Genomic DNA, 22563 nt, shown 5'->3' with positions numbered 1-22563 from the left:
TAACCTTGGAATTAGCTAGATATGTAGTAAAGGTTTAATAAAAAATTAAATATGTAGTGTTCAGCCTGCCCTGTTGTCATTGCTCAGCTAAGAACTATTTAATTTTCAAATTTTGTGTATTAATTTAGGATTGCAGGGCCTACGGTAAGCTATAATGACCAAAAAAAAATATTTAGCTAAGTAGTTAGTTATCTAGAAGCTGGATGTAAGTTCATGGATATACAGAATTTAGTACAGTACTTTATGTTGGTAATTTAAAGCAGTTTCTTAACCCTGCTCACTGCCATAAAATTAAGTATTTTTTTTCTACCTGATCAAACTGATCAGCTAATAAACAATAAATCCTTTATTGAGTTAACCTGTTTAAATCTCTTAGCCTGTTCAAACCCTATGGGCCATAAATCAATCATTATTATTATATGCTTATTATTATAAGCATTCTCATAATTTTTGACTATATTATTATAAATACAACAGTAATAATAATAAATTAGAAGAATTTGAATTGTGATTTTCTAAACCTCTAATTTATTCATAACCTTTGTATACACACAAAATAAATATAGCATGCAAGTTGTTCAGTGTAACCCATCAGAAAAATATAGACTATAGATATAGACTATTTTGTGGACAGTGATATGGTATGTTGTGATTTAATGTTAAATTCTTTATGCATATAGGTTGCTACAAATCATCCGGTTATATTGTAAGGTATGTTTCTAAATGATGTTTTAAATTTGTGCTCCATGTGCTCCCTTGTGACTTTGAGCACCTGCCCCTCTAAAGGTCTCTGCACGGCCCTGATATACTATATACTAGGGGTGGGCGATATGGCTCTAAAATATTATCACGATATTTCAGGGTATTTTTGCGATAACGATATACTTGCCGATATAGGAAAACTAAAATAATTCATTCATTTCAGGAATATAGTATAATAGTATAACAGTATAATCATAATGTGGCAAACTAAATAATATAACATAAAATAATATAATTCAGCAAAAAATATTGTAGAATATTTAGTGCATGCATATAAACTGCAAACTAAATCAATTATACAATAAATACACCTAAAGCTTCACAGTAAATAATAGACTACTTTTAAGACAGAACAGCCCTATTATCACGATATGGATTTTTAATATCATGATATTTCTGTGTCACAATATATTGTATACGATATAATATTGCCCACCCCTACTATATACATAGTCTTAGTGTAATAGTGTGTGTGTTTGTCATGTTAGTACACTAAATAATAATGTGCTTACCAGTTTTGTATTAACAGGAAGTGAAAAAAAAAAAAACATGTTGTGAAATATTATACCAACATACATTATGGCAACTTTGCCAACATTTTTTTTCTTTTATTTGTTTATTTCCCTTTCATCTCTCTATTTTTTTTTATCTATGTATATGTGGTTAATACTACAAAATAAAAGGTTCTCCAGCTACTATTACTGCTGCAACTGCATCACTGTCCTCATTTTGTTCTAATATTGTTCAAGTGAGTATTACCTCTCTTTTGCATTTTGCATTGCATTGTGGGATAACAGTGTCCACTGTAACTAACCCACGCTCAAAAACTAAGCAGTCAAAAACTAATTATGTATCATTAATATTGGAGTATACTCAACTTTCACACTTTTATCTATACTACATACTAAATACTCAAAGTACTTTAGTAGTATTAGTAATTATTACGCAGCTGGGATGCACACTATGTACTTCACTAATGAATGCACTCAAATTGCTGTGTACTACCCTGATGTACTATGCAGTGTGGTAGTGTTCAGTGTTAGAATATGAACACAGACACTAATAATAATGTCACAGTTTGATATGAGATATGAAATCAACAAACTGGCCTATTCAGATAAACATGCACATTTTTTAACAATGCAAAAGATTGGTTTCACATGTTAAAATGGTTTTGTGTGTGTGTGCACATGTGCGTTCAGTTTCAGCATGGATCTTATCTCATTCCTACAGATAGTATCTGCTTGTATCACATTGTGCATTATGTTGAGTTTATTCTAGGGTAAACAGCTAGCAGAGTCATATGATATAATCATGATATTAGTCTCAGTATAGAGTCTCACTATACAAATATTAGTTGGAATAGAGTTTCAGTGCAATACTGCCTGTTTTTGCTCACTAAACCCAACAGTTGTACATGGAGTGCTAGTGCAGAAGTCTAGTACATCAGAGAAGCTGATTTAAACTGTATTTTAGACTATATTTTCCTTTTAATGTAAAATCTTCATTTGAAAAGCTGTTTATTCCAAGATTAATGTAAGTCTAAATCCCTGTCCATGAAACCCATGAGACACATTCAGTTTTTAATCTAGGCTAATGGCTGGATGGATAGACAGATATACAGCAGGGGTGTCCAAACAAGGTATTTTAGAAATAAAATGAAAGTTGGCCCGCTGTTAAACAGGTTTTTATAATGTGAGATTCAAAGTTTGAACGCTAGGAGTCAGAAAAGGGCCAAAGAGTCTAAAAGCGGCGAGAGTGAAGTTGTAGCGCAGAAAAACGGGCCAAAGAGTCTAAAAGCGGAGAGAGTGCGCAGATGTAGCGCAGAAAAACGGGCCAAAGAGTCTAAAAGCGGAGAGAGTGCGCAGATGTAGCGCAGAAAAACGGGCCAAAGAGTCTAAAAGCGGAGAGAGTGCTCAGTTGTAGCGCAGAAAAACGGGCCAAAGAGTCTAAAAGCGGTGAGGGTGCGCAGTTGTAGCGCAGAAAAACGGGCCAAAGAGTCTAAAAGCGGAGAGAGTGTTCAGTTGTAGCGTGGAAAAAGGGGCCAAAGAGTCTAAAAGCAGAGAGGGTGTGCAGTTGTAGCGCGGAAAAACGGGGCAAAGAGTCATAAAGCGGAGAGAGTGCACAGTTGTAGCGCAGAAAAACGGGCCAAAGAGTCTAAAAGCAGAGAGAGTGCTCAGAAACAGGCTAAAGAGTCTAAAAGCGGAGAGAGTGCTCAGTTGTAGCGCAGAAAAACGGGCCAAGGAGTCTAAAAGCGGGTAGAGTGCGCAGTTTTAGCGCAGAAAAACAGGCCAAAGAGTCTAAAAGTTGTTGTAATTAAGGAGTTTAATATTAAGAGACATCATGAAGTTTACACAACACTGTCAAAGATAGATAAAGATAGTAAGTCAAGTAAAATGGTGTGTAAATGAAAGTAGTCAGGAAAAAGGTATTATTTAAAGTGGTATATTTCATTATTTGTTTTATTACAGAGTCTGTGGCCCGTGACTTCAAATATATTTCTCCTTCTGGCCCCCAACAAAAAAAGTTTGGACACCCCTTATATACAGTCTCCCACATGATGGGGTAGCTCACTGGCTGGTAGTGGTGTTATCCAATGTGCCACACCAACCACTAGTTATCAGTTATGCAGTTATCCATTAAAGTCCTCTATTAGGTCTTCTATTACAGTTAAACAAGTGTTCTGCTAGTGGAACTGAACAAATCCATACCTAACACACCAAACCTGTGTGCTTCTAACAGAGTTCTTCAAATCAGCCAATATCAATAGCTTGATTGAATACGTATTACTGTGCTTTTGGGCTTATTCTAGTGTTCCTTTGTAGTTTTTTTTTAGGCATAAGCATTCTTAATGCTGAAATAAATGATTTTAAACATTTTTTTGATACTTTAATACTGCTGCACTGTGTGTAACACCAGTAATGAGTGCATGTTATCAGCCTTCTTCTTTTATTACTCTGCAGGAGTTTAGCAGATGCTACTGATTTGCCTCTGGGCTAAACAAGTCCTTACAAGACAATGCCTTTATATGCACATCCAGCATATATAAAACCTAGTTTGATCCCTCCGGAAATTAAATGAAGCACAAAAAACAGTAAGCTATGGTTTAATAGGTTTTCATCCTAATTAAAAGAGCTTAAAAGCCACTCTCATGCATGTTCCTCTAAAATCTTGCCTTCTACCGTAGAAGTACATTCACAGATTAACATATACCTGTTAAACTTTCTATACAATGACATAAAATTAATTCGAACAATAAAACATGGAGGAGGATTTATTATTTAGTAGCAGAGATGCTGCAATAGTGTTGGTGCTCTCTCTCTCTCGTCTCTAATCTAGAACACAGATGCAAATATCAGAAAAACGTCCTGCCAGTTATTTGCATTTAAACAAATGCATGATGGTCACTTCAAAAGCTGCCTACCCATTCAGCGCTGGTGGAAAAGTTTCTCTTAGGCTTGGCAGCATCTCACCTCTTTGGTATAATGATCACATTGACTTGGAGTTTTGGTGGAGACACTGCCTTTTCACTGGATTAGAGGACTGGCCTTCAAACGCTCCCAAACCAACCTGACACACCCGAAGCAATGGAGGCCGGTAAGACCAGGCTTTACCTTCTAAAACACTTGATATGGAAAATATATGGCAGTAATGTTGATATAAATATAGAATTTAACATATTATATTGCTGTGTTGTAATAGTCAATCAATTTTATCCAGTAAGAATCTCATTGAGTCAGTATTACTCATACAGTAGAGTGTGTTTTGAACAGTGTATTGCATTGCAGCTTCTAAAAAAAGGGCATTACCAGAAAATTGAATTCTTTCATCTTTAAACCATCAAATTTATTACCCTTTAAATAACGTTTTTTGTAAACGGTCTCAGTCACTTATTACATTAGTGTGAGTCTGAAGAACCTATTAAAAGTATAAAAAACTGTCACAGAACTGTAACATTTGTGTGAAAGTATGTTAGATGTTTTTAAGCATCATCATACTCACACATCTCTTTTACTAACTTTATTTTTTAGAGAATGAGAGAATGAAAAGTTGATCTTTAGTGGCAATGTTCAAATAATAATAATAATAATAATAATAATAAAAATAATAAACTTTCTTTATAAAGCACCTTTCATACATTAAATGCAGATCAAAGTGCTGTGCATACAGAGAGAATAAAATCAGAATAAAAAGGAAAAATTGAAAAGGAAAAAAAACACAGTAAAAGTAAAGTAAAAACAATAAAGATAATACAATAGAAAATAAAACTTTAAAAAGGACAAATCAACTAATATCAAGTAAAATTACACAAGGTTGTGACTGTGATATATTAAAATAAATCAATTAAAACAAAATATCTTTAATAAACTCCTGAAGACAGAGCTCTTCAAAGAGCACTTACTCTCCTAACACCTCTAACACACTAACTACTTCTAACCTCATTTCCTTCTTCCCCTCCTTCACTCCTCTATCCTATTATTCCCCTTTGACCTCCTTTTATCCCTATCCAAAGATGTTTTACCTTTAAACTTATTTTACATTGTACTTGACTATTGTAAGTCGCTTTGGACAAAAGCGTCTGCCAAATGTAATGTAATGTAATGTAATGTAAAATGATAACATAAAAATCCAAACATAAAACATAATAAGGAAACATAAAAACAAAACGCTCTCTTCTTATTATTACAAGTATTAGCGAACTCAAGTGGGCGTCCATTGTCCCTTCCTTAGTTAAAAATGCTTAACTAAAGTGCCCAAAGTGGAAAAATTAGAAAAATGGGAGGCCCCTTCCTGCAATAAATTATGATGATGTGCCTCAACATCAAGAAATTTAAATAATGTGTCTTAATGAATGGGTGCCCTTCTGCATTTCCAGTAGAAATGGGTGCCATTACAATTTTTAATGTCTCAAAGGAAACTTTTTTTATCCTATGAGTGTACTTACTATTAATTATTAAAGTTTTTCATTTATTAGAGAATAATAAGGCTACACTATATAGAAAAGGCTTTAGCCTACTCAGGACTGGGATGATAATTATTTGTCATCACTCTACATAAAGCAAGACAAAGGTATTGAGAAACTAAACACTCATTCATTTTTTCTCCCTTAAGTAAAGATATTAATAAGAGTTTACCCTGCTTTTGTTGAAGTAACTACTTCTACTGTGTAAGGCCATAAGGAAGGTTTTCTATTAGTTTGTTGAGCATTGCTGTGATGATTTGTAAGCAACAAAAAAGCTTGCTTTCCTTTAGTGATGTCAGGATGTTGGATAATCAGCACCCCATCTCATTCCCAACATCCCAGCTCCTCTCAAAAGCACTAGATTAAGCATTATTGGCTTCAATGGCAGACCTTATCTACCTCCATTACAAGAAGTGCCCACAAAAAAATAAGAGACCACTTAAAATGAAAGGTTTCTTTGATTTTACCAAATTGAAAACCTCTGTAATATAATCAAGAGGAAGATGGATGATCACAAGCCATCAAATCAAACTGAACTGCTTGAATTTTTGCACCAGGAGTAAAGACATAAAGTTATACAAAAGCAGTGTGTAAGACTGGTGGAGGAGAACATGATGCCAAGTTGCATAAAAACTGTAATTAAAAACCAGGGTTATTCTCAAAATATTGATTTCTGAACTTATAAAACTTTATGAATATGAACTTGTTTTCTTTGCATTATTTGAGGTCTGAAAGCTCTGCATATTTTTTGTTATTTCAGCCATTTCTCATTTTTTGCAAATAAATGCTCAAACAATTTTCCAGAGCTGTACAGTGTAGATGAGTACCTTATTAAATGTTCTCCCCTGCAGCTCATTTTTAAATCTGGGGTCTTTTACATAATGCTACTATGCCTTTTGCATGCAATTTCCTATCACAGAGAACTTTAAATTGCAAATATGCCACTCCATTTACAAGGACAGGCGCTGCCCAGGAATGTTATTTGTAGTGATTTCATAAAGCAGACTCCATCTGGTAATTCATACACATATTTAAAACAGAAAAAAATAAAACAATTTGCATATTTTGTTACAATTCTAACCACTGGATTCACTACATTCGTTGCATTGACCCACTTCATCTGCCTTTAAAGTGTTTTCTGATGGCTCAAGCTTTGGAGGACTTTATTGGCCATCTGTAATGTTATAGGCAGCTACTCCTATCAGGATTGGATGGTGGGTTTGAATCCAATTTCCTCCAATTGTCTCTGACGACTGGAAGCACTGTAGACTGTGGATGTTTAAAAGTGATTTTAGTGCTTTTCTTTCCAATTTAGCTATGTCGAAAAATTTTAGACCATTAATATTGATGTACAATAGGATGAGATTTACAGGGGTTAGACAATGAAACTGAAACACCTGTCATTTTAATGTGGGAGGTTTCATGGCTAAATTGGAGCAGCCTGGTGGCCAATCTTCATTAATTGCACATTATTGCACCAGTAAGAGCATTAAGAGTGTTAAAGTTTGATTAGTAGGATAAGATCACAGTTTTGCTCTAAATATTGCAATGCACACAACATTATGGGTGACATACCAGAGTTCAAAAGAGGACAAATTGTTGGTGCACGTCTTGCTGGAGCATCTGTGACCAAGACAGCAAGTCTTTGTGATGTATCAAGAGCCACAGTATCCAGGGTAACGTCAGCACCAATACCACCAAGAAGGATCAACCACATCCAACAGGATTAACTGTGGACGCTGAGGAAGAGGAAGCTGTCTGAAAGGGATGTTCAGGTGCTAACCCTTATTGTATCCAAAAAACATAAAACCACGGCTGATCAAATCACGCAGAATTCAATGTTCACCTCAACTCTCCTGTTTCCACCAGAACTGTCCGTCACCACAATAAATTACTGTGGTCTAAATCCAGGTGTTTCAGTTTCATTGTTCAACCGCTGTACATGCAATGCAAAGAGTGGGTGAAAATGCTTTTAAATATGTTTTACAGGTTTGTTTGACAGCTTTATATACTCTTGTGTTAATGTATTTCATATTACAATGTTTTTTTTTTTACAGAGTATTCCAAACGAGTGTATCAGGGAGTCAGGGTCAAGCACACAGTGAAGGACCTGCTGGCAGAAAAGAGGTCGAGACAAACGAGTGGACCTCGCTTCACTGTAAGTCATCTAACCCTCATCATTTAAGCTCAACTGACATTCATCCCTCCATCACTGTTCTCATGTACTCACTTCACCTCCATTCACTCTGTCACTCCACTTTCCTTTCATGCATGCAAACAGACGACTGTTCAAAAGTCTGAAAAGTATGGCTATATCTGGCAACCCTGCGCACAGCTCTGCACTTTATTTACCCCTCAGCTTATCGTTTTATTACAGCCATTCTTCACTCACTGCTCTCTTATGGAAGCCTTTCACTTTTTGGTTCTTTTCTTTTTTGTTATCCGTGTGGTCACGTAAAGCCTGTCAGCAAATACCTGCACATTAGCAGAGAGCAGCTGAATGGAGCCCGGCAAACGAACGAGGATCCACAGTGAGCACAACAACAATAACCACAATGCCAGTGGCAAAGACCAGCAACCGCAGGAGGCTGCAGCGAGTAAAGCCGCCGTTTCGGTGTGTTGTCTGCCTATGCAAAGTTACTGTCTCGCACACCTGCCTAATATCCTCGCTGTTCCTGCTGACCACAGACAAGTCCTCCATTGTTCTCCCAGACGAGCCAAAATGCGGCTTTTAGGCTTCTTGCTCTGCTCCCAGCGAGAGCTTTTCATAACTAAGTCCTCGGCTCTGTTTCTCACGAGACTAGCTTCTGTTTGCTTTGCCATCTTGGACTGGCTGTGTGTTCATGCAGTGTGAGACAAAAAGACAAAAATACATGATCAGAAAAACAGACTACAGAAAAACAAACTACTATGTTAGCTTTGCTTTGCAAGGCGAACATGTTGCATATTGGCTTTGCAAAAAAAAAAAAAAAAGCAAATTTGATTTAGCTCTTCTGCATCTTCTCTCAATCCAAAACAACACTGATCTTAACTTTAGGTGGATTAGAATGAGTGGTTTGTGTTCTAGAAACATTTGTCATTCATTTTGTACTAATGAGTCTCTTGGAAATAAACAGGCTGTGTACGTTAAATCTCTTTTAAATGGTTTTTAGCTTGGATATGTATTATACTCCAAAGTGGAGTCGGGAATTTAAAAGTCTTTCAGAGTGGTTTTGTGTAAAAGAGTTTAATGTAAAGTCAGATTTTCCCTACAGTGGTAGTGATAGAAGTGGGTTACAACGGAAAAAATATATGTATTTTTTTTTTCTTGTAGCATCTGCATGCACCAGTCCACCATGTAATCAATCAATCAATCAATCAATCAATCAATCAATCAATCAGTCAGACACTCAATCAATTAATCAACCTTTATTTTCACTCGGAAGTACATTTAATTTGACCCTCAATTACAATTCAGCCGAGTATTTATAGTATAATTTAAAAACTAACAGATTGATGTACTTACTTAAAGTATTTTAAAAGTACATTGATATTATGCTTTCATCAGGTAAACTTTGGTCATACTTTTTAAAAAGTACAATATAGTGTATTTTTAAAAATAGACTACTATGAAGTACACTTTTACTTTAATGTGATTCAATATACCTCTAAAATACTTATTTCCAAATTTACTTTTGTACATTTTTAATAAAGTGTGTTAAAAACAACTGTTACAGTGGTTCACTTAAAGTGCAATGTATCATGTAACTCTTTAGAAAGTAAATTAAATTACTCTTACTAATTAAATAGATCACATATATTTAACATCAATTTGTGAAGTAGTATGTTCAAATGTTACTTAAGTATGTTTAAAATAGTTCCATTTTAGTACAGTTAAGTACACTTAGCACAATTTAAGTAAGATCTTTGTACTATTTTTATACAATTAAAGTATAATAAGTACAAAAACAAACACTCTTTAAATACACTGATTACTTACGATACTTTAATCTGCTTATTTTTCACTAGGTAATATTGCCGTGATTAACTGGGTTAATTTTTTAAATCTATTGACACAATACTTTTGCAGTATTGAGTGTAAAAAATTACAGTATGAATTGCTGCCAAATTATATTATGTAACAGTTGAGAGACGCATGGTTTCAGCTAAAGTAAGTGTAAATCTTATTGAATAAACAGGGAGGAGCACTGTGGTCCCAGATATCACAACAATAGCTGAAGAGAAGAAGAGCTATTGATGGGAAACTGAGCAAATCAAGGGCATCCAACACAAAAGCTGCTTTAGTTTCAGGTGTTCTTTTAAAGGTCTTTAGTCTTTGTCTCTAAAGGAGAGGAGCCATCTGTGAGCAGCGAACTCAGACCACAGCTTTCAGGTCTAAACATGAAGCTAAACAAAAGCACACACTCGCCAGACCTGCCGCCTAAACTTACAGCTACTGCAGACGACCCCTCTTCCATAATCCTGCTGATATACAGCTTACAGAAAACAATAAGAGAGCACTTCAGTGTCTGAATCAGTTTCTCTGATTTTGCTATTTATAGGTTTATGTTTGAGTAAAATGAACATTGTTGTTTTATTCTTTATAACCTACAGACAACATTTCTCCCAAATTCCAAATAAAAATATTGTCATTTAGAGCATTTATTTGCAGAAAATGAGAAATGGCTGAAATAACAAAAAAAAAACAAAAAACATGCAGAGCTTTCAGACCTCAAATAATGCAAAGAAAACAAGTTCATATTTATAAAGTTTTAAGAGTTCAGAAATACATATTTGGTGAAATAACCCTGGTGGTTTTTAATCACAGTTTTAATGCATCTTGGCATCATGTTCTCCTCCACCAGTCTTACACACTGCTTTTGGATAACTTTATGCTAATCACTCCTGGTGCAAAAATTCAAGCAGTTCAGTTTGGTTTGATGGCTTGTGATCATCCATCTTCCTCTTGATTATATTCCAGAGGTTTTCAATTTCGTAAAATCAAAGAAACTCATCATTTTAAGCTTTTGTAATGTAAAATAGAAAAGCAAAAAAAACACATTTTTCCTAAAGAAAGTCTTATTTTACCATTATTAACATCACGTGAAATTAAGAGGACGATGTGGGTCCACAGGTGGTTTTGGATGGTAAACAAAATTGCTATATCTGAGTTTTTTTAATTTTGTGACCCCTGGATCCTATAATCACCACTATACTAAAATCAGAATCAGTTAGTACACAATTTAATGTACAATTTAATTTAAACCTTTGGATAATTTTGATTACATTTGATATTAATCTGCCAATATAGGCTTTAATATTTAGAATTTTAATGCACTGAATATATTTAATTTTATTTGGCTTTAAGGTTTTGAAACACATTTATAGTATCAGCTCTTCTTTTCCGCACTTCAATTTATTGGGGCAACAGGTGGCCTGGATTGTTTCCCTATATGTTTCCATCTGTGGTATAATTCTGGTTTTTAATCACAGTTTTCATGCATCTTGGCATCATGATCTCCTCCACCAGTCTTACACACTGCTTTTGGATAACTTTATGCTAATCACTCCTGGTGCAGAAATTCAAGCAGTTCAGTTTGGTTTGATGGCTTGTGATCATCCATCTTCCTCTTGATTATATTCCAGAGGTTTTCAATATGGTAAAATCAAAGAAACTCATAGCTTTTAAAGGGCTCTTATTTTTTTTCAGGACTGTATACTGTACGCAGAAATCAGATATATTGATATAATCATATTGATATACCATCCCAACCTGACTGGATAGAGCAGTGTAAAGGAATATATCCCCAGTCCAGAGCTGAGGTTTATACCCTTCATCACTTTGCACTAAAGCTTCTGTGCAGCTGCTTCAGATTATCCAGTTCTGTTTGCGATGCTTTTCTATAGATATTATAGTGTTAAGCTGTGTGCAAACAAACCCCAGTATATACACTCACTGTTTACATTGTATATACAGTACTGTGCAAACATTATAATATGGGCACCTGAAAAAAACCTGAGAAAGGTTTATCTGAGCAGTCTGTGATTATTTGCTTGGGAAAGCACCAAGAACACGTGATAAAAAAAGTGGTATTTGTACAAATGTGTAAATATTTCATATGGATTTTCACCCTAAAAAAACAAATCTTTAAACCAAACCTCTCTTGTGAAAAAGTTGTATATTTAAATATATTAATAATTGTGTAACTATATGCGGAATAATTAAAGTATATATATTTTTTCTACTTATACTTACATTTTCACCAGCTTAATCTGTATTTCAGTGTACTTTGAAAAAGTATACTTTATTTGGCTGTGCTAATTTTGTGCTGGTGATGTACGTAGTAAAAATATATGCTTAGTATTATTTAATGAAACCGTGCTTTTAATGATAAAACTATACTTTTACTGAATGAGTCAACAGGAGTTACTATTTATGCAATAAAACTCTACTCTAATTTGCTACAAAACAATAATTTTGTGAATTTTGTGAAAGTGATGTTAAATCTTTGTTTTAATCACACTTTTAATATGTTTTTTTTATGTTCAGTTGGACAAAGCTCACACAAATATACTTAAATTATATTAAATAGTGGTGAAAACAACATACGACTAGTATACTGAGTATAAATTTAGTGCACATTTATATCATTTTAATTACAATTAAGTAGTAATTAAGTACAAATTACAGGTTCCGAAATAACATAACTTAAGTACAGACCTGTTTCAGCATGAAAAATGGCTGAAATAAAAAAAAGATGCAGAGCTTTTAGCCCTTAAATAATGCAAAGAAAACTAGTTCATATTCATAAAGTTTTAAGAGTTCAGAAATCAATATTTGGTGGAATAAACCTGGTTTTTAATCACAGTTTTCATGCATCTTGGCATCATGTTCTCCTCCACCAGTCTTACACACTGCTTTTGGATATCTTTATGCTGCTTCACTGCTGGTGCAACAATTCAAGCAGTTCAGTTTGGTTTGATGGCTTATGATCATCCATCTTCCTCTTGATTATATTCTCTTAATTTGGTAAAATCAAAGAAACTCATCACTCTTAAGTGGTCTCTTATTTTTTTCTAGAGCTATATAATTCATCAGTAAATAAGAGATACATGCAGAGTTTTGTAATGTAAAATAGAAAAGCAAAAAAACATTTTTCCTAAAGAAAGTCTTATTTTACCGTTATTAACATCACATGAAATTAAGAAGACGATGTGGGTGCACAGGTGGTTTTGGATGGTAAATAAAATTGCTATATTTGAGTTTTTTTTTAATTTGTGACCCCTAAATCCTATAATCACCACCATACTCACAATAGTGAGTTAGTTCACAAATGAATGAAATCATTTTGGATGATTTCATTCATTTAAGTATACTATGTTTTCACAAGGACTGAGTTATGGAGATTTCAGCATCCATGCTACTTTTTTAAAACAGGACGTTTTTACATGTTTTTTTACTGTATAAATTTTCAATGTATTTTGCTTCTGACTTGCAAAAATCACTTAATTTTGTCACATGACATGAATCAGGAAGTTGTTCCTTAGATTGAGTTAAAAAAGTAATGAAAATAATGCTCCAAAATAACTTTGAGAAGATTTTTTTTTTTACCTTCTTCTTTCTGTAAATATTTATTTTTTAAGATACATTTTATTTCTAGTAAAATGTAGCTGCTGTAATCCTAAATTGATAAGAAGGCTTTATTTACACACTGCAGCCGGAGTATCACTCATAAAAGATAATATGCTACAGAAGGATGTTTGAGTGATGCCATTAAAGAACCCATTTTAGTTCCAAAAAGAAGCTTTGAGGAATCTTTTAAATGGTAAAGAACCTTTATACCTACAGAACAAGCATTTAAAATATTCTTTATACATTATTTTAACACTAATACAGTACAATTAAAATGGGTTTAGGAACAAATTTACTGTGTGTGCTTTTTCATGGAGACAAAAGTGCTTCTCCTATAAAAGCAATGATATTTTTAAGAGTGTAACCAAGCGAGAGGGAGAATAGTATAAGCCCTGGACTGAACTTTGAGACTTTGATTCTGCTGACAAATGAAAAAATGTCTTATTTTCTATCTGACAGTTATCAGAAATAACATTTTACAGTGGATATTGTCACAAAAAAATGTACAGAAATCCATTAAACAAATGAACAAGCCAAATAAAATCTGACACAGTTATGAGTAAACAAAATGATGAATAAAGAAATACGGTAATCATTGTCTCCTTCTAAATTAGAGGGATTCACTTTCACCAGTTTAAAATAATGAATAGATTAAATCATAATGATAAAAAAAATGATGAAAAAAAATAAACCAGATGGACTAGAATTTTAGGTAAGTATTACCAAAAAATCATGCAAATTCAATAAAAAGGGAAGCAAATAAACAGCACTGATTAGGAGTGCAGAAAGTCATTTACCTAAATGCAAAATATGTACTTAGTTCCACACCAAAGCATGTAAAACCAACTATTCAAACTGCAGCTAAAACATTGTGATTAATTATTATCAATTTATTTAATAAATTATATTATGCATTACATTAATTAAGAATTTATTATGTATTATTAATCAATTAATAATAACATTCAGATAGCTGTGGCACTTGAGAGCCCCAAGCTTACAGTCAGTAATGGCTTTAGTGCCTTAAGAAAAATACTGGGCAAATTAAAATATGTTATATATTTTAGTGACACTTAACAGACAATTTTCAAATTTACAAATACTGATTGTATATTACATTTCTCCACAATTCTTCATTACCTGTCCCACTTGTCCACTTGATCTTGATACTGAATGATGAGCTCAAGGGTCATCCATCATTCTGTTTCTACTGCTGATCTCATTATCTAAAGCCTCGTTCAGGTGCGCAGCTTACCTGTGAGTTCATGAGCTTTAACAGCCTGATTTTCATACCCTGCCTTCAGAGATGCGCTGAGCCGTGGAGAGCTCATACAGGGAAGTCTTGGGACGAGCAAATGAGATTCAAATCCAGCCCTCAGAATTTGCCTGCCCTGCAGCCCAGTGTTACGCTGATATCAGCTCTATTATATTTATAACATGCAAACAGAGACGAGCTCTCTGCCTCTACTGAACACTCCTTCATCTCTGCTCTTCTCTCAGCTCTTCTCTCAGCTCTTTATCTCTGCTCTTCATCTCAGCTCTTCATCTCTGCTCTTCTCTCAGCTCTTTATCTCTGCTCTTCATCTCAGCTCTTCATCTCAGCTCTTCATCTCTGCTCTTCATCTCAGCTCTTCATCTCTGCTCTTCTCTCAGCTCTATTATATTTATAACATGCAAACAGAGACGAGCTCTCTGCCTCTACTGAACACTCCTTCATCTCTGCTCTTCTCTCAGCTCTTCATCTCTGCTCTTCTCTCAGCTCTTTATCTCTGCTCTTCATCTCAGCTCTTCATCTCTGCGCTTCTCTCAGCTCTTTATCTCTGCTCTTCATCTCAGCTCTTCATCTCTGCGCTTCTCTCAGCTCTTTATCTCTGTTCTTCATCTCAGCTCTTCATCTCTGCTCTTCTCTCAGCTCTATTATATTTATAACATGCAAACAGAGACGAGCTCTCTGCCTCTACTGAACACTCCTTCATCTCTGCTCTTCTCTCAGCTCTTCATCTCTGCTCTTCTCTCAGCTCTTTATCTCTGCTCTTCATCTCTGCTCTTCATCTCTGCTCTTCTCTCAGCTCTTTATCTCTGCTCTTCATCTCAGCTCTTCATCTCTGCGCTTCTCTCAGCTCTTTATCTCTGTTCTTCATCTCAGCTCTTCATCTCTGCTCTTCATCTCAGCTCTTCATCTCTGCTCTTCTCTCAGCTCTATTATATTTATAACATGCAAACAGAGACGAGCTCTCTGCCTCTACTGCACACTCCTTCATCTCAGCTCTTCTCTCAGCTCTTCTCTCAGCTCTTCTCTCAGCTCTTCTCTCAGCTCTTCATCTCTGCTCTTTATCTCAGCTCTTCTCTCAGCTCTTCTCTCAGCTCTTCATCTCTGCTCTTCTCTCAGCTCTTCATTTCAGCTCTTCATCTCTGCTCTTCATCTCTGCTCTTCATCTCAGCTCTTCATCTCAGCTCTTCATCTCTGCTCTTCTCTCAGCTCTATTATATTTATAACATGCAAACAGAGACGAGCTCTCTGCCTCTACTGCACACTCCTTCATCTCAGCTCTTCTCTCAGCTCTTCTCTCAGCTCTTCATCTCTGCTCTTCTCTCAGCTCTTCATCTCAGCTCTTCATCTCTGCTCTTCATATCTGCTCTTCTCTCAGCTCTTCATCTCTGCTCTTCTCTCAGCTCTTCATCTCTGCTCTTTATCTCAGCTCTTCTCTCAGCTCTTCATCTCTGCTCTTCTCTCAGCTCTTCATCTCAGCTCTTCATCTCTGCTCTTCATATCTGCTCTTCTCTCAGCTCTTCATCTCTGCTCTTCTCTCAGCTCTTCATCTCTGCTCTTTATCTCAGCTCTTCATCTCTGCTCTTCTCTCAGCTCTTCTCTCAGCTCTTCATCTCTGTTCTTCATCTCTGCTCTTCTCTCTGTTCTTCATCTCAGCTCTTCATCTCAGCTCTTCATCTCTGCTCTTCTCTCAGCTCTTCATCTCTGCTCTTCATCTCTGCTCTTCTCTCAGCTCTTCTCTCAGCTCTTCATCTCTGCTCTTCTCTCAGCTCTTCATCTCTGCTCTTCTCTCAGCTCTTCATCTCAGCTCTTCATCTCTGCTCTTCTCTCAGCTCTTTATCTCTGCTCTTCATCTCTGCTCTTCTCTCAGCTCTTCATCTCTGCTCTTCATCTCTGCTCTTCTCAGCTCTTCATCTCTGCTCTTCTCTCAGCTCTTCATCTCTGCTCTTCATCTCAGCTCTTCTCTCAGCTCTTCTCTCTGTTCTTCTCTCTGTTCTTCATCTCTGCTCTTCTCTCTGTTCTTCATCTCAGCTCTTCATCTCTGCTCTTCTCTCAGCTCTTCATCTCTGTTCTTCTCTCTGTTCTTCATCTCAGCTCTTCATCTCTGCTCTTCTCACAGCTCTTTATCTCTGCTCTTCATCTCTGCTCTTCATCTCTGCTCTTCTCTCAGCTCTTCTCTCAGCTCTTCATCTCTGCTCTTCTCTCAGCTCTTCTCTCAGCTCTTCATCTCTGTTCTTCTCTCTTCTTCATCTCAGCTCTTCATCTCTGCTCTTCTCTCAGCTCTTTATCTCTGCTCTTCATCTCAGCTCTTCTCTCAGCTCTTCTCTCAGCTCTTCTCTCAGCTCTTCATCTCTGTTCTTCTCTCTTCTTCATCTCAGCTCTTCATCTCAGCTCTTCTCTCAGCTCTTTATCTCTGCTCTTCATCTCTGCTCTTCTCTCAGCTCTTCTCTCAGCTCTTCATCTCTGCTCTTCTCAGCTCTTCATCTCTGCTCTTCTCTCAGCTCTTCATCTCTGCTCTTCATCTCAGCTCTTCTTTCAGCTCTTCTCTCTGTTCTTCTCTCTGTTCTTCATCTCTGCTCTTCTCTCTGTTCTTCATCTCTGCTCTTCTCTCTGTTCTTCATCTCTGCTCTTCTCTCAGCTCTTCATCTCTGCTCTTTCTTCTTCTCTTTATCTTTGCTCTTCTCTCAGCTCTTTATCTCTGCTCATCTATCAGTTCTTCAGCTCTTCTCTTCATCTCTGCTCTTCTCCTAGCTCTTCATCTTTGCTCTTCTTTCAGCTCTTCATCTCTGCTTTTCTTTCAGTTTTTTATCTCTGCTCTTCTCCCAGCTCTTCTCTCAGCTCTTTGTCTTGGCTCTTTTCTTAGCTCATATCTGATCTTGTCTCTGCTCATCTCTGCTCTTCTTTCAGCTTTTTATCTCAGCTCTTCATCACTGCTCTTCCCTCAAGTCTTCATCTCTGCTCTTCTCTCAGCTCTTTATTTCTGCACAGCTCTTAGCTCTCCTCTGAACCCTTTCTCTGCTCTTCTCTCTGCACTTCATCACTGCTCTTCTCTCAGCTCTTCATCTCTGCTATTCTCCCAGCCTCTTCATATTTGCTCTTCATCTCTGTTCTTTATCTCTGATATTGTCTCATAATTTGTATTATCACTGAACTGAGAGATGACAGTGGTGTGATGTGCTTCTTCTGTTGAATGTTTCTTGATTGGAATCTGGATATAATTATTCAGTGTAAACCATGTCTGTAAAGGCTGTATGAGCTACAGTAGCATTTTCATTTCACAGTTTCCATTTCATGCAGTATTATTTCCCTATTACTGTCAGATTTCTGGAAGGATTATGGTATTATGGTATTTATTTTTTTCAAAAGTTGTTAAAGTTGAGTACCCTGACTAGTGGAAATCAGTACTAAATATACAGTAACAGTGATGGAGTGCAAGTCACTAATGAGTTTGAGATTAAACTAACAAAATTAAGACTAATCTTGTTTTTTTTATTTTATTTTAGGGGGTGTCGAGTCCTCAGAGTCCATTTGTCCAAATGACAGGTGAGTCACATTATTCTATTAATTTATTTATTAATGTGAACATGTGGATACAAACCGTCAGGGGACAGGACAACTGTATGCATTTCTGGTATTTGCAAAACTTTACAATTTAAGTACTGTATATACAGGTGCATCTGAAAAAAAATTGAATATCATTAAAAGATTAAACTTTATTTCAGTAATTCAGTTCAAAATGTAAAACTCATATATTATATAGATGTATTACACACAGAGTGATCAATTTTAAGTGTTTAGTTCTTCTTTTATTGTTGATGATTATGGCTTACAGCCAATGAAAACCCAAAAATCAGTGTCTCAGAAAATTAGAATATTATATAAGACCAGTTAGTACTCTTGGCAGTGTGGGCAGTGTGCCAAGTCCTGCTGGAAAATGAAATCCTCATCTCCATAAAAGTTGTCAGTAGCAGAGGGAAGCATGAAGTGCTGTAAGATTTTGTGGGAAAACAAAACTGCACTGATTTTAGACTTGATAATAAAACACAGTGGATCAACACCAGCAGATGATGGACATGACTCTCCAAACCATCACTGATTTTCATCACATCTTTTCTTAATTTAACTAAGAATTGTTAAAATGATTTTTTTGTACAGGCTCCCATATGATTCCAGGATACTACAGCATGAGAAGGCCGTTTCTTTCTGACGCTGAGTTCTGCTCTTCGAGTAAACAGTTCTCCACGGACGTCTACTCCTCAGCACTGACGGGGAAATCCGTCTCATGTGACACAACTCATCCATCCAGCTACTCATCCCTCATAGACACTTACTACCCGGAGACTTTCAGTGATTACCGCAGTGCTGCTCTGTCCAGTGGAGGGAGTACCATCTTCTCTTCTTCTGCTCTGTCTACTCTGCTTCCACCCTTTCCTGGAGATACTTCCCACTTTGTGTTGGTGAGACTCTTTGTAAAACCTTTTTTGGACCAATAAATGATTAGATTATTAGGTACCACTTTAAAATAAGACTACCTTTATAAAGGGTTTATAAATGGTTACTTATTAGGTTGTAAATGCCTTAAAAATCATTAAAAATCAGTTATAACACATACACGTAGAAAGGGCAACAATGACCTGTTGTTTGTGAAATAGTGAACCCACAGCCATCTATATTGTTGCCCTTTCTACGTATGTGTTATAACTGATTATTAATGATTTTTAAGGCATTTACAACCTAATTAGTAACCATTAATAAACTGATTGTAAACCATTTATAAACCCTTTATAGTCTTATTTTAAAGTGGTACCGATTATTATATACAGCTGATTAAAAGTTCCTCAAAGATTGATTTTGGCTTGGATGTTCTAGGAAGTACCTTTTTTATCAAGTGACATTCTATTTAATCACATATTGCAGAAATTGCAGCTTTTGTTAGAATCAATACCTTATCAGTACCTTAAACAGATTAAATTGTTGTTTTACTTTTGTTTTGATTTTCTATATCATTTTAACTTTTTTATATAATATTTAACTAAATCCCATACGCACAAACACTGACACGTTTTATTTTTATTGTCAGCTAACTTGTTTTAAAAGTACAATATTTATTTAGTTGAAAGGGACATTGCTCATTAATCAACAGAAAACAACTGTAAATAAGCCAGAGTTAGCCATAAAGGCTAATTTTAATCTGTAGTCCCTGCCTAGCTCTTACTATGGCAACCTAAAATAAAAACAATAAATACGTACAAATAATACAAAAAACAAATATCCATCATACACAATACAACACAATAACAATTAACAGCACAACATCCCTTACAACAGGGGTGTCCAAACTTTTTTTGTTGGGGGCCAGAAGGAGAAATATATTTGAAGTCACGGGCCACAGAGTCTGTAATAAAACAAATAGTGAAATATGCCACTTTAAATAATACATTTTTCCTGATGACTATCATTTACACACCATTTTACTTGACTTACTATCTTTATTTTTGACAGTGTTGTGTAAACTAAGATTTTCCAAATTGATGTTTCATTTCATGATGTCTCTTAATATTAAACTCCTTAATTATGGCAACTTTTAGACTCTTTGGCCCGTTTTTCTGCGCTAGAAATGCGCACCCTCTCTGCTTTTAGACTCTTTTGCCCCGTTTTTCTGCGCTAGAAATGCACACCCTCTCCGCTTTTAGACTCTTTGGCCCGTTTTTCTGCGCTAGAAATGCGCACCCTCTCCGCTTTTAGACTCTTTGGCCCGTTTTTCTGCGCTAGAAATGCGCACCCTCTTCACTTTTAGACTCTTTGGCCCGTTTTTCTGCGCTAGAAATGCACACTCTCTCCGCTTTTAGACTCTTTGGCCCCATTTTTCTGCGCTAGAAAAGCGCACTCTCTCCGCTTTTAGACTCTTTGGCACGTTTTTCTGCGCTAGAAATGCGCACTCTCTCCGACTCTTTGGCTCGTTTTTGACACCAAGCGTTCAAACTTTAAATCTCACATTATAAAAACCTGCTTAACTGTGGGCCAACTTTCATTCTATTTCTAAAATACCTCGCGGGCCGCTCCAAAAAAGGAAACGGGCCGCAAATGGCGTCGTAGTTTGGACACCCCTGCCTTACAAAATAAAACAATGTTCAGTATTCAGTATTCAGTAGGTGGCGGTTCATGCTCTAATGTTCACATATTTGATTCTTAACAAGCCAAAATTTGAGCTGATTCGTAAAACCACGATGCGTATTAATTTCTCTAATATGGACTGGCAACAAATTCCATTCTTTACAGGCTGTTACAGAGAGCGCTGACTGACTAAAAGTACTTTTTCGGATGGGAATTGTGCAGTCTCCTCTAGTGGAACCTCTAGTAACCTGAACACTTGTTCTGTGTGTAATAAAAATCCTAAGAGGAGGAAGGGCAGTGTTGTGTAGTATTTTAAAAACGAGACATAATTTGCCATATTTAACCAAATTGTCCCATCTCAAGAGTTTGTACTTTTTTAACATTTAACAACTGTGAAAACAATTAGATTTCTGATCTAAATCTTGACTCTTCAAACCATCACTGATTGGTGGAAACTTCACACTAGACCTCGAGCAGTTTGGACTGTGTGTCTCTCCACTCTTCCTCCAGACTCTGCTCCCTTGATTAACAAATGAAATGTAAAATTTACTGATGATCAGTGATGGTTTGGAGAGACATGTCATCTGCTGGTGTTGATCCACTGTGTTTTATTATCAAGTCTAAAGTCAGCACAGTTTTGTTTTCCCACAAAATCTTACAGTACTTCATGCTTCCCTCTGCTGCTGACAACTTTAATGAAGAGATGCAGATTTCATTTTCCAGGAGGATTTGGCACATTGCCCACAGTACTGCCAAAAGTACCAATTAGTCTTATTATATAATATTCTAATTTTCTGATATACTGATTTTTGTTTTTTTTTTATTGGCTGTAAGCCATAATCATCAATAATAAAATAAATAAACGCTTAAAATAGATCACTCTGTGTGTAATACATCTATATAATATATGAGATAACTACTGAAATAAAGTAACTTTTCATCTTTCCATGTTTCCCACCACAAAGTTCTCATAAGCTCCTGACTCTAGAACAAAGAGATGCAATCAGTGTGGTACTACAGGCTAAACTGTCACTTTCTCTGGTGATAAGATCTTGATCGTGGTCCAGTCTGAGGTTTCTCTCAGGGTGAAGAATCTGAAGCTTGTTTGTGTGTTTCTGCAGAGGGATTCCTGGGAGCAGGCTGGGGCGGAGGCAGTGGAGGGGTTGTGCGGGGACGGCCTGGCTCCCGCGCCGATGACCATGCCAGTGACCGGCTCCCTGACCGGCTCGGAGCCGTCCAGCCCCGGCCAGTACCGTTCCTCCTCCAGGAGCTCCAGCATGCCACAGTTCTACTCCCTGCACTCCCTGGATGATGTTCAGTATCATTCATCTTTCCAATCCACAGCCGGCTCATTTGCATGTCCTTCTTACATGACTGCATCCAGTGAATCTGCAGCTAAAATTCCAGCTCTGTCCACAGAGGAGACTGAAAATGACCCTCCAGCCCTTAATGAGACAATCCCAATCCCATGGGCCAAAGAGGACACCACCTCCAGCTGGTCTCAGTATGAAATGAGGAGAGCTTTCTGATACACACTGAACAAAAATTATGAGTAAAAGTTACTTAATAAAAGTTTCTCAACTTTCTGCATTTGCTTTTTTTAAGTACATTTAATTTCAGATAAATTTAAGTAACTTCAACTAAGTTTCAAGACTTAAATGTTACATAGAGTAAATAAGTGAACTGAACTTCAGTCAATCCTTTCTTTTAGTAAACTTTACTTCATTTCCACATATAATATTGCCTAATTACAATAACTTAATTTATACAGTGTTACTGAAATTTAAATATTTTTAGTTAAAACACACATTCAAATATTTACATAATCTTAAAGCTTTATTT

At 36.1% G+C, this 22563-nt stretch overlaps 1 protein-coding gene across 1 annotated transcript; it reads left to right on the top strand.

The window, feature by feature from the left end:
• Nucleotides 1-4205: 4205 nt before the first annotated feature.
• On the top strand, nt 4206-22322 carry si:ch211-213d14.1 (uncharacterized protein C11orf53 homolog). The gene is made up of 5 exons (XM_022674407.2): nt 4206-4359; nt 7783-7883; nt 18111-18150; nt 18763-19064; nt 21843-22322. Exons 1-5 carry the CDS (start codon nt 4350-4352, stop codon nt 22248-22250), a joined length of 861 nt encoding a protein of 286 aa, XP_022530128.2. The 5' UTR covers nt 4206-4349; the 3' UTR covers nt 22251-22322.
• Nucleotides 22323-22563: the final 241 nt, after the last annotated feature.

This window comes from Astyanax mexicanus, chromosome 18 (assembly GCF_023375975.1).
Source record: "Astyanax mexicanus isolate ESR-SI-001 chromosome 18, AstMex3_surface, whole genome shotgun sequence".
NCBI lineage: Eukaryota > Metazoa > Chordata > Actinopteri > Characiformes > Acestrorhamphidae > Astyanax > Astyanax mexicanus.
The sequence above is the reverse complement of the archived record's forward strand: the minus strand, read 5'-3'. Positions and strand labels throughout refer to the sequence as shown.

What these genes read in the sequence shown, in the direction of transcription:
- si:ch211-213d14.1 (XM_022674407.2), top strand. An exon ending in CGAGTGGACCTCGCTTCACT is followed by an intron (nt 7,884 to 18,110) that starts GTAAGTCATCTA and finishes ATTTTATTTTAG; the next exon opens with GGGGTGTCGAGTCCTCAGAG. An exon ending in ATACTTCCCACTTTGTGTTG is followed by an intron (nt 19,065 to 21,842) that starts GTGAGACTCTTT and finishes GTGTTTCTGCAG; the next exon opens with AGGGATTCCTGGGAGCAGGC.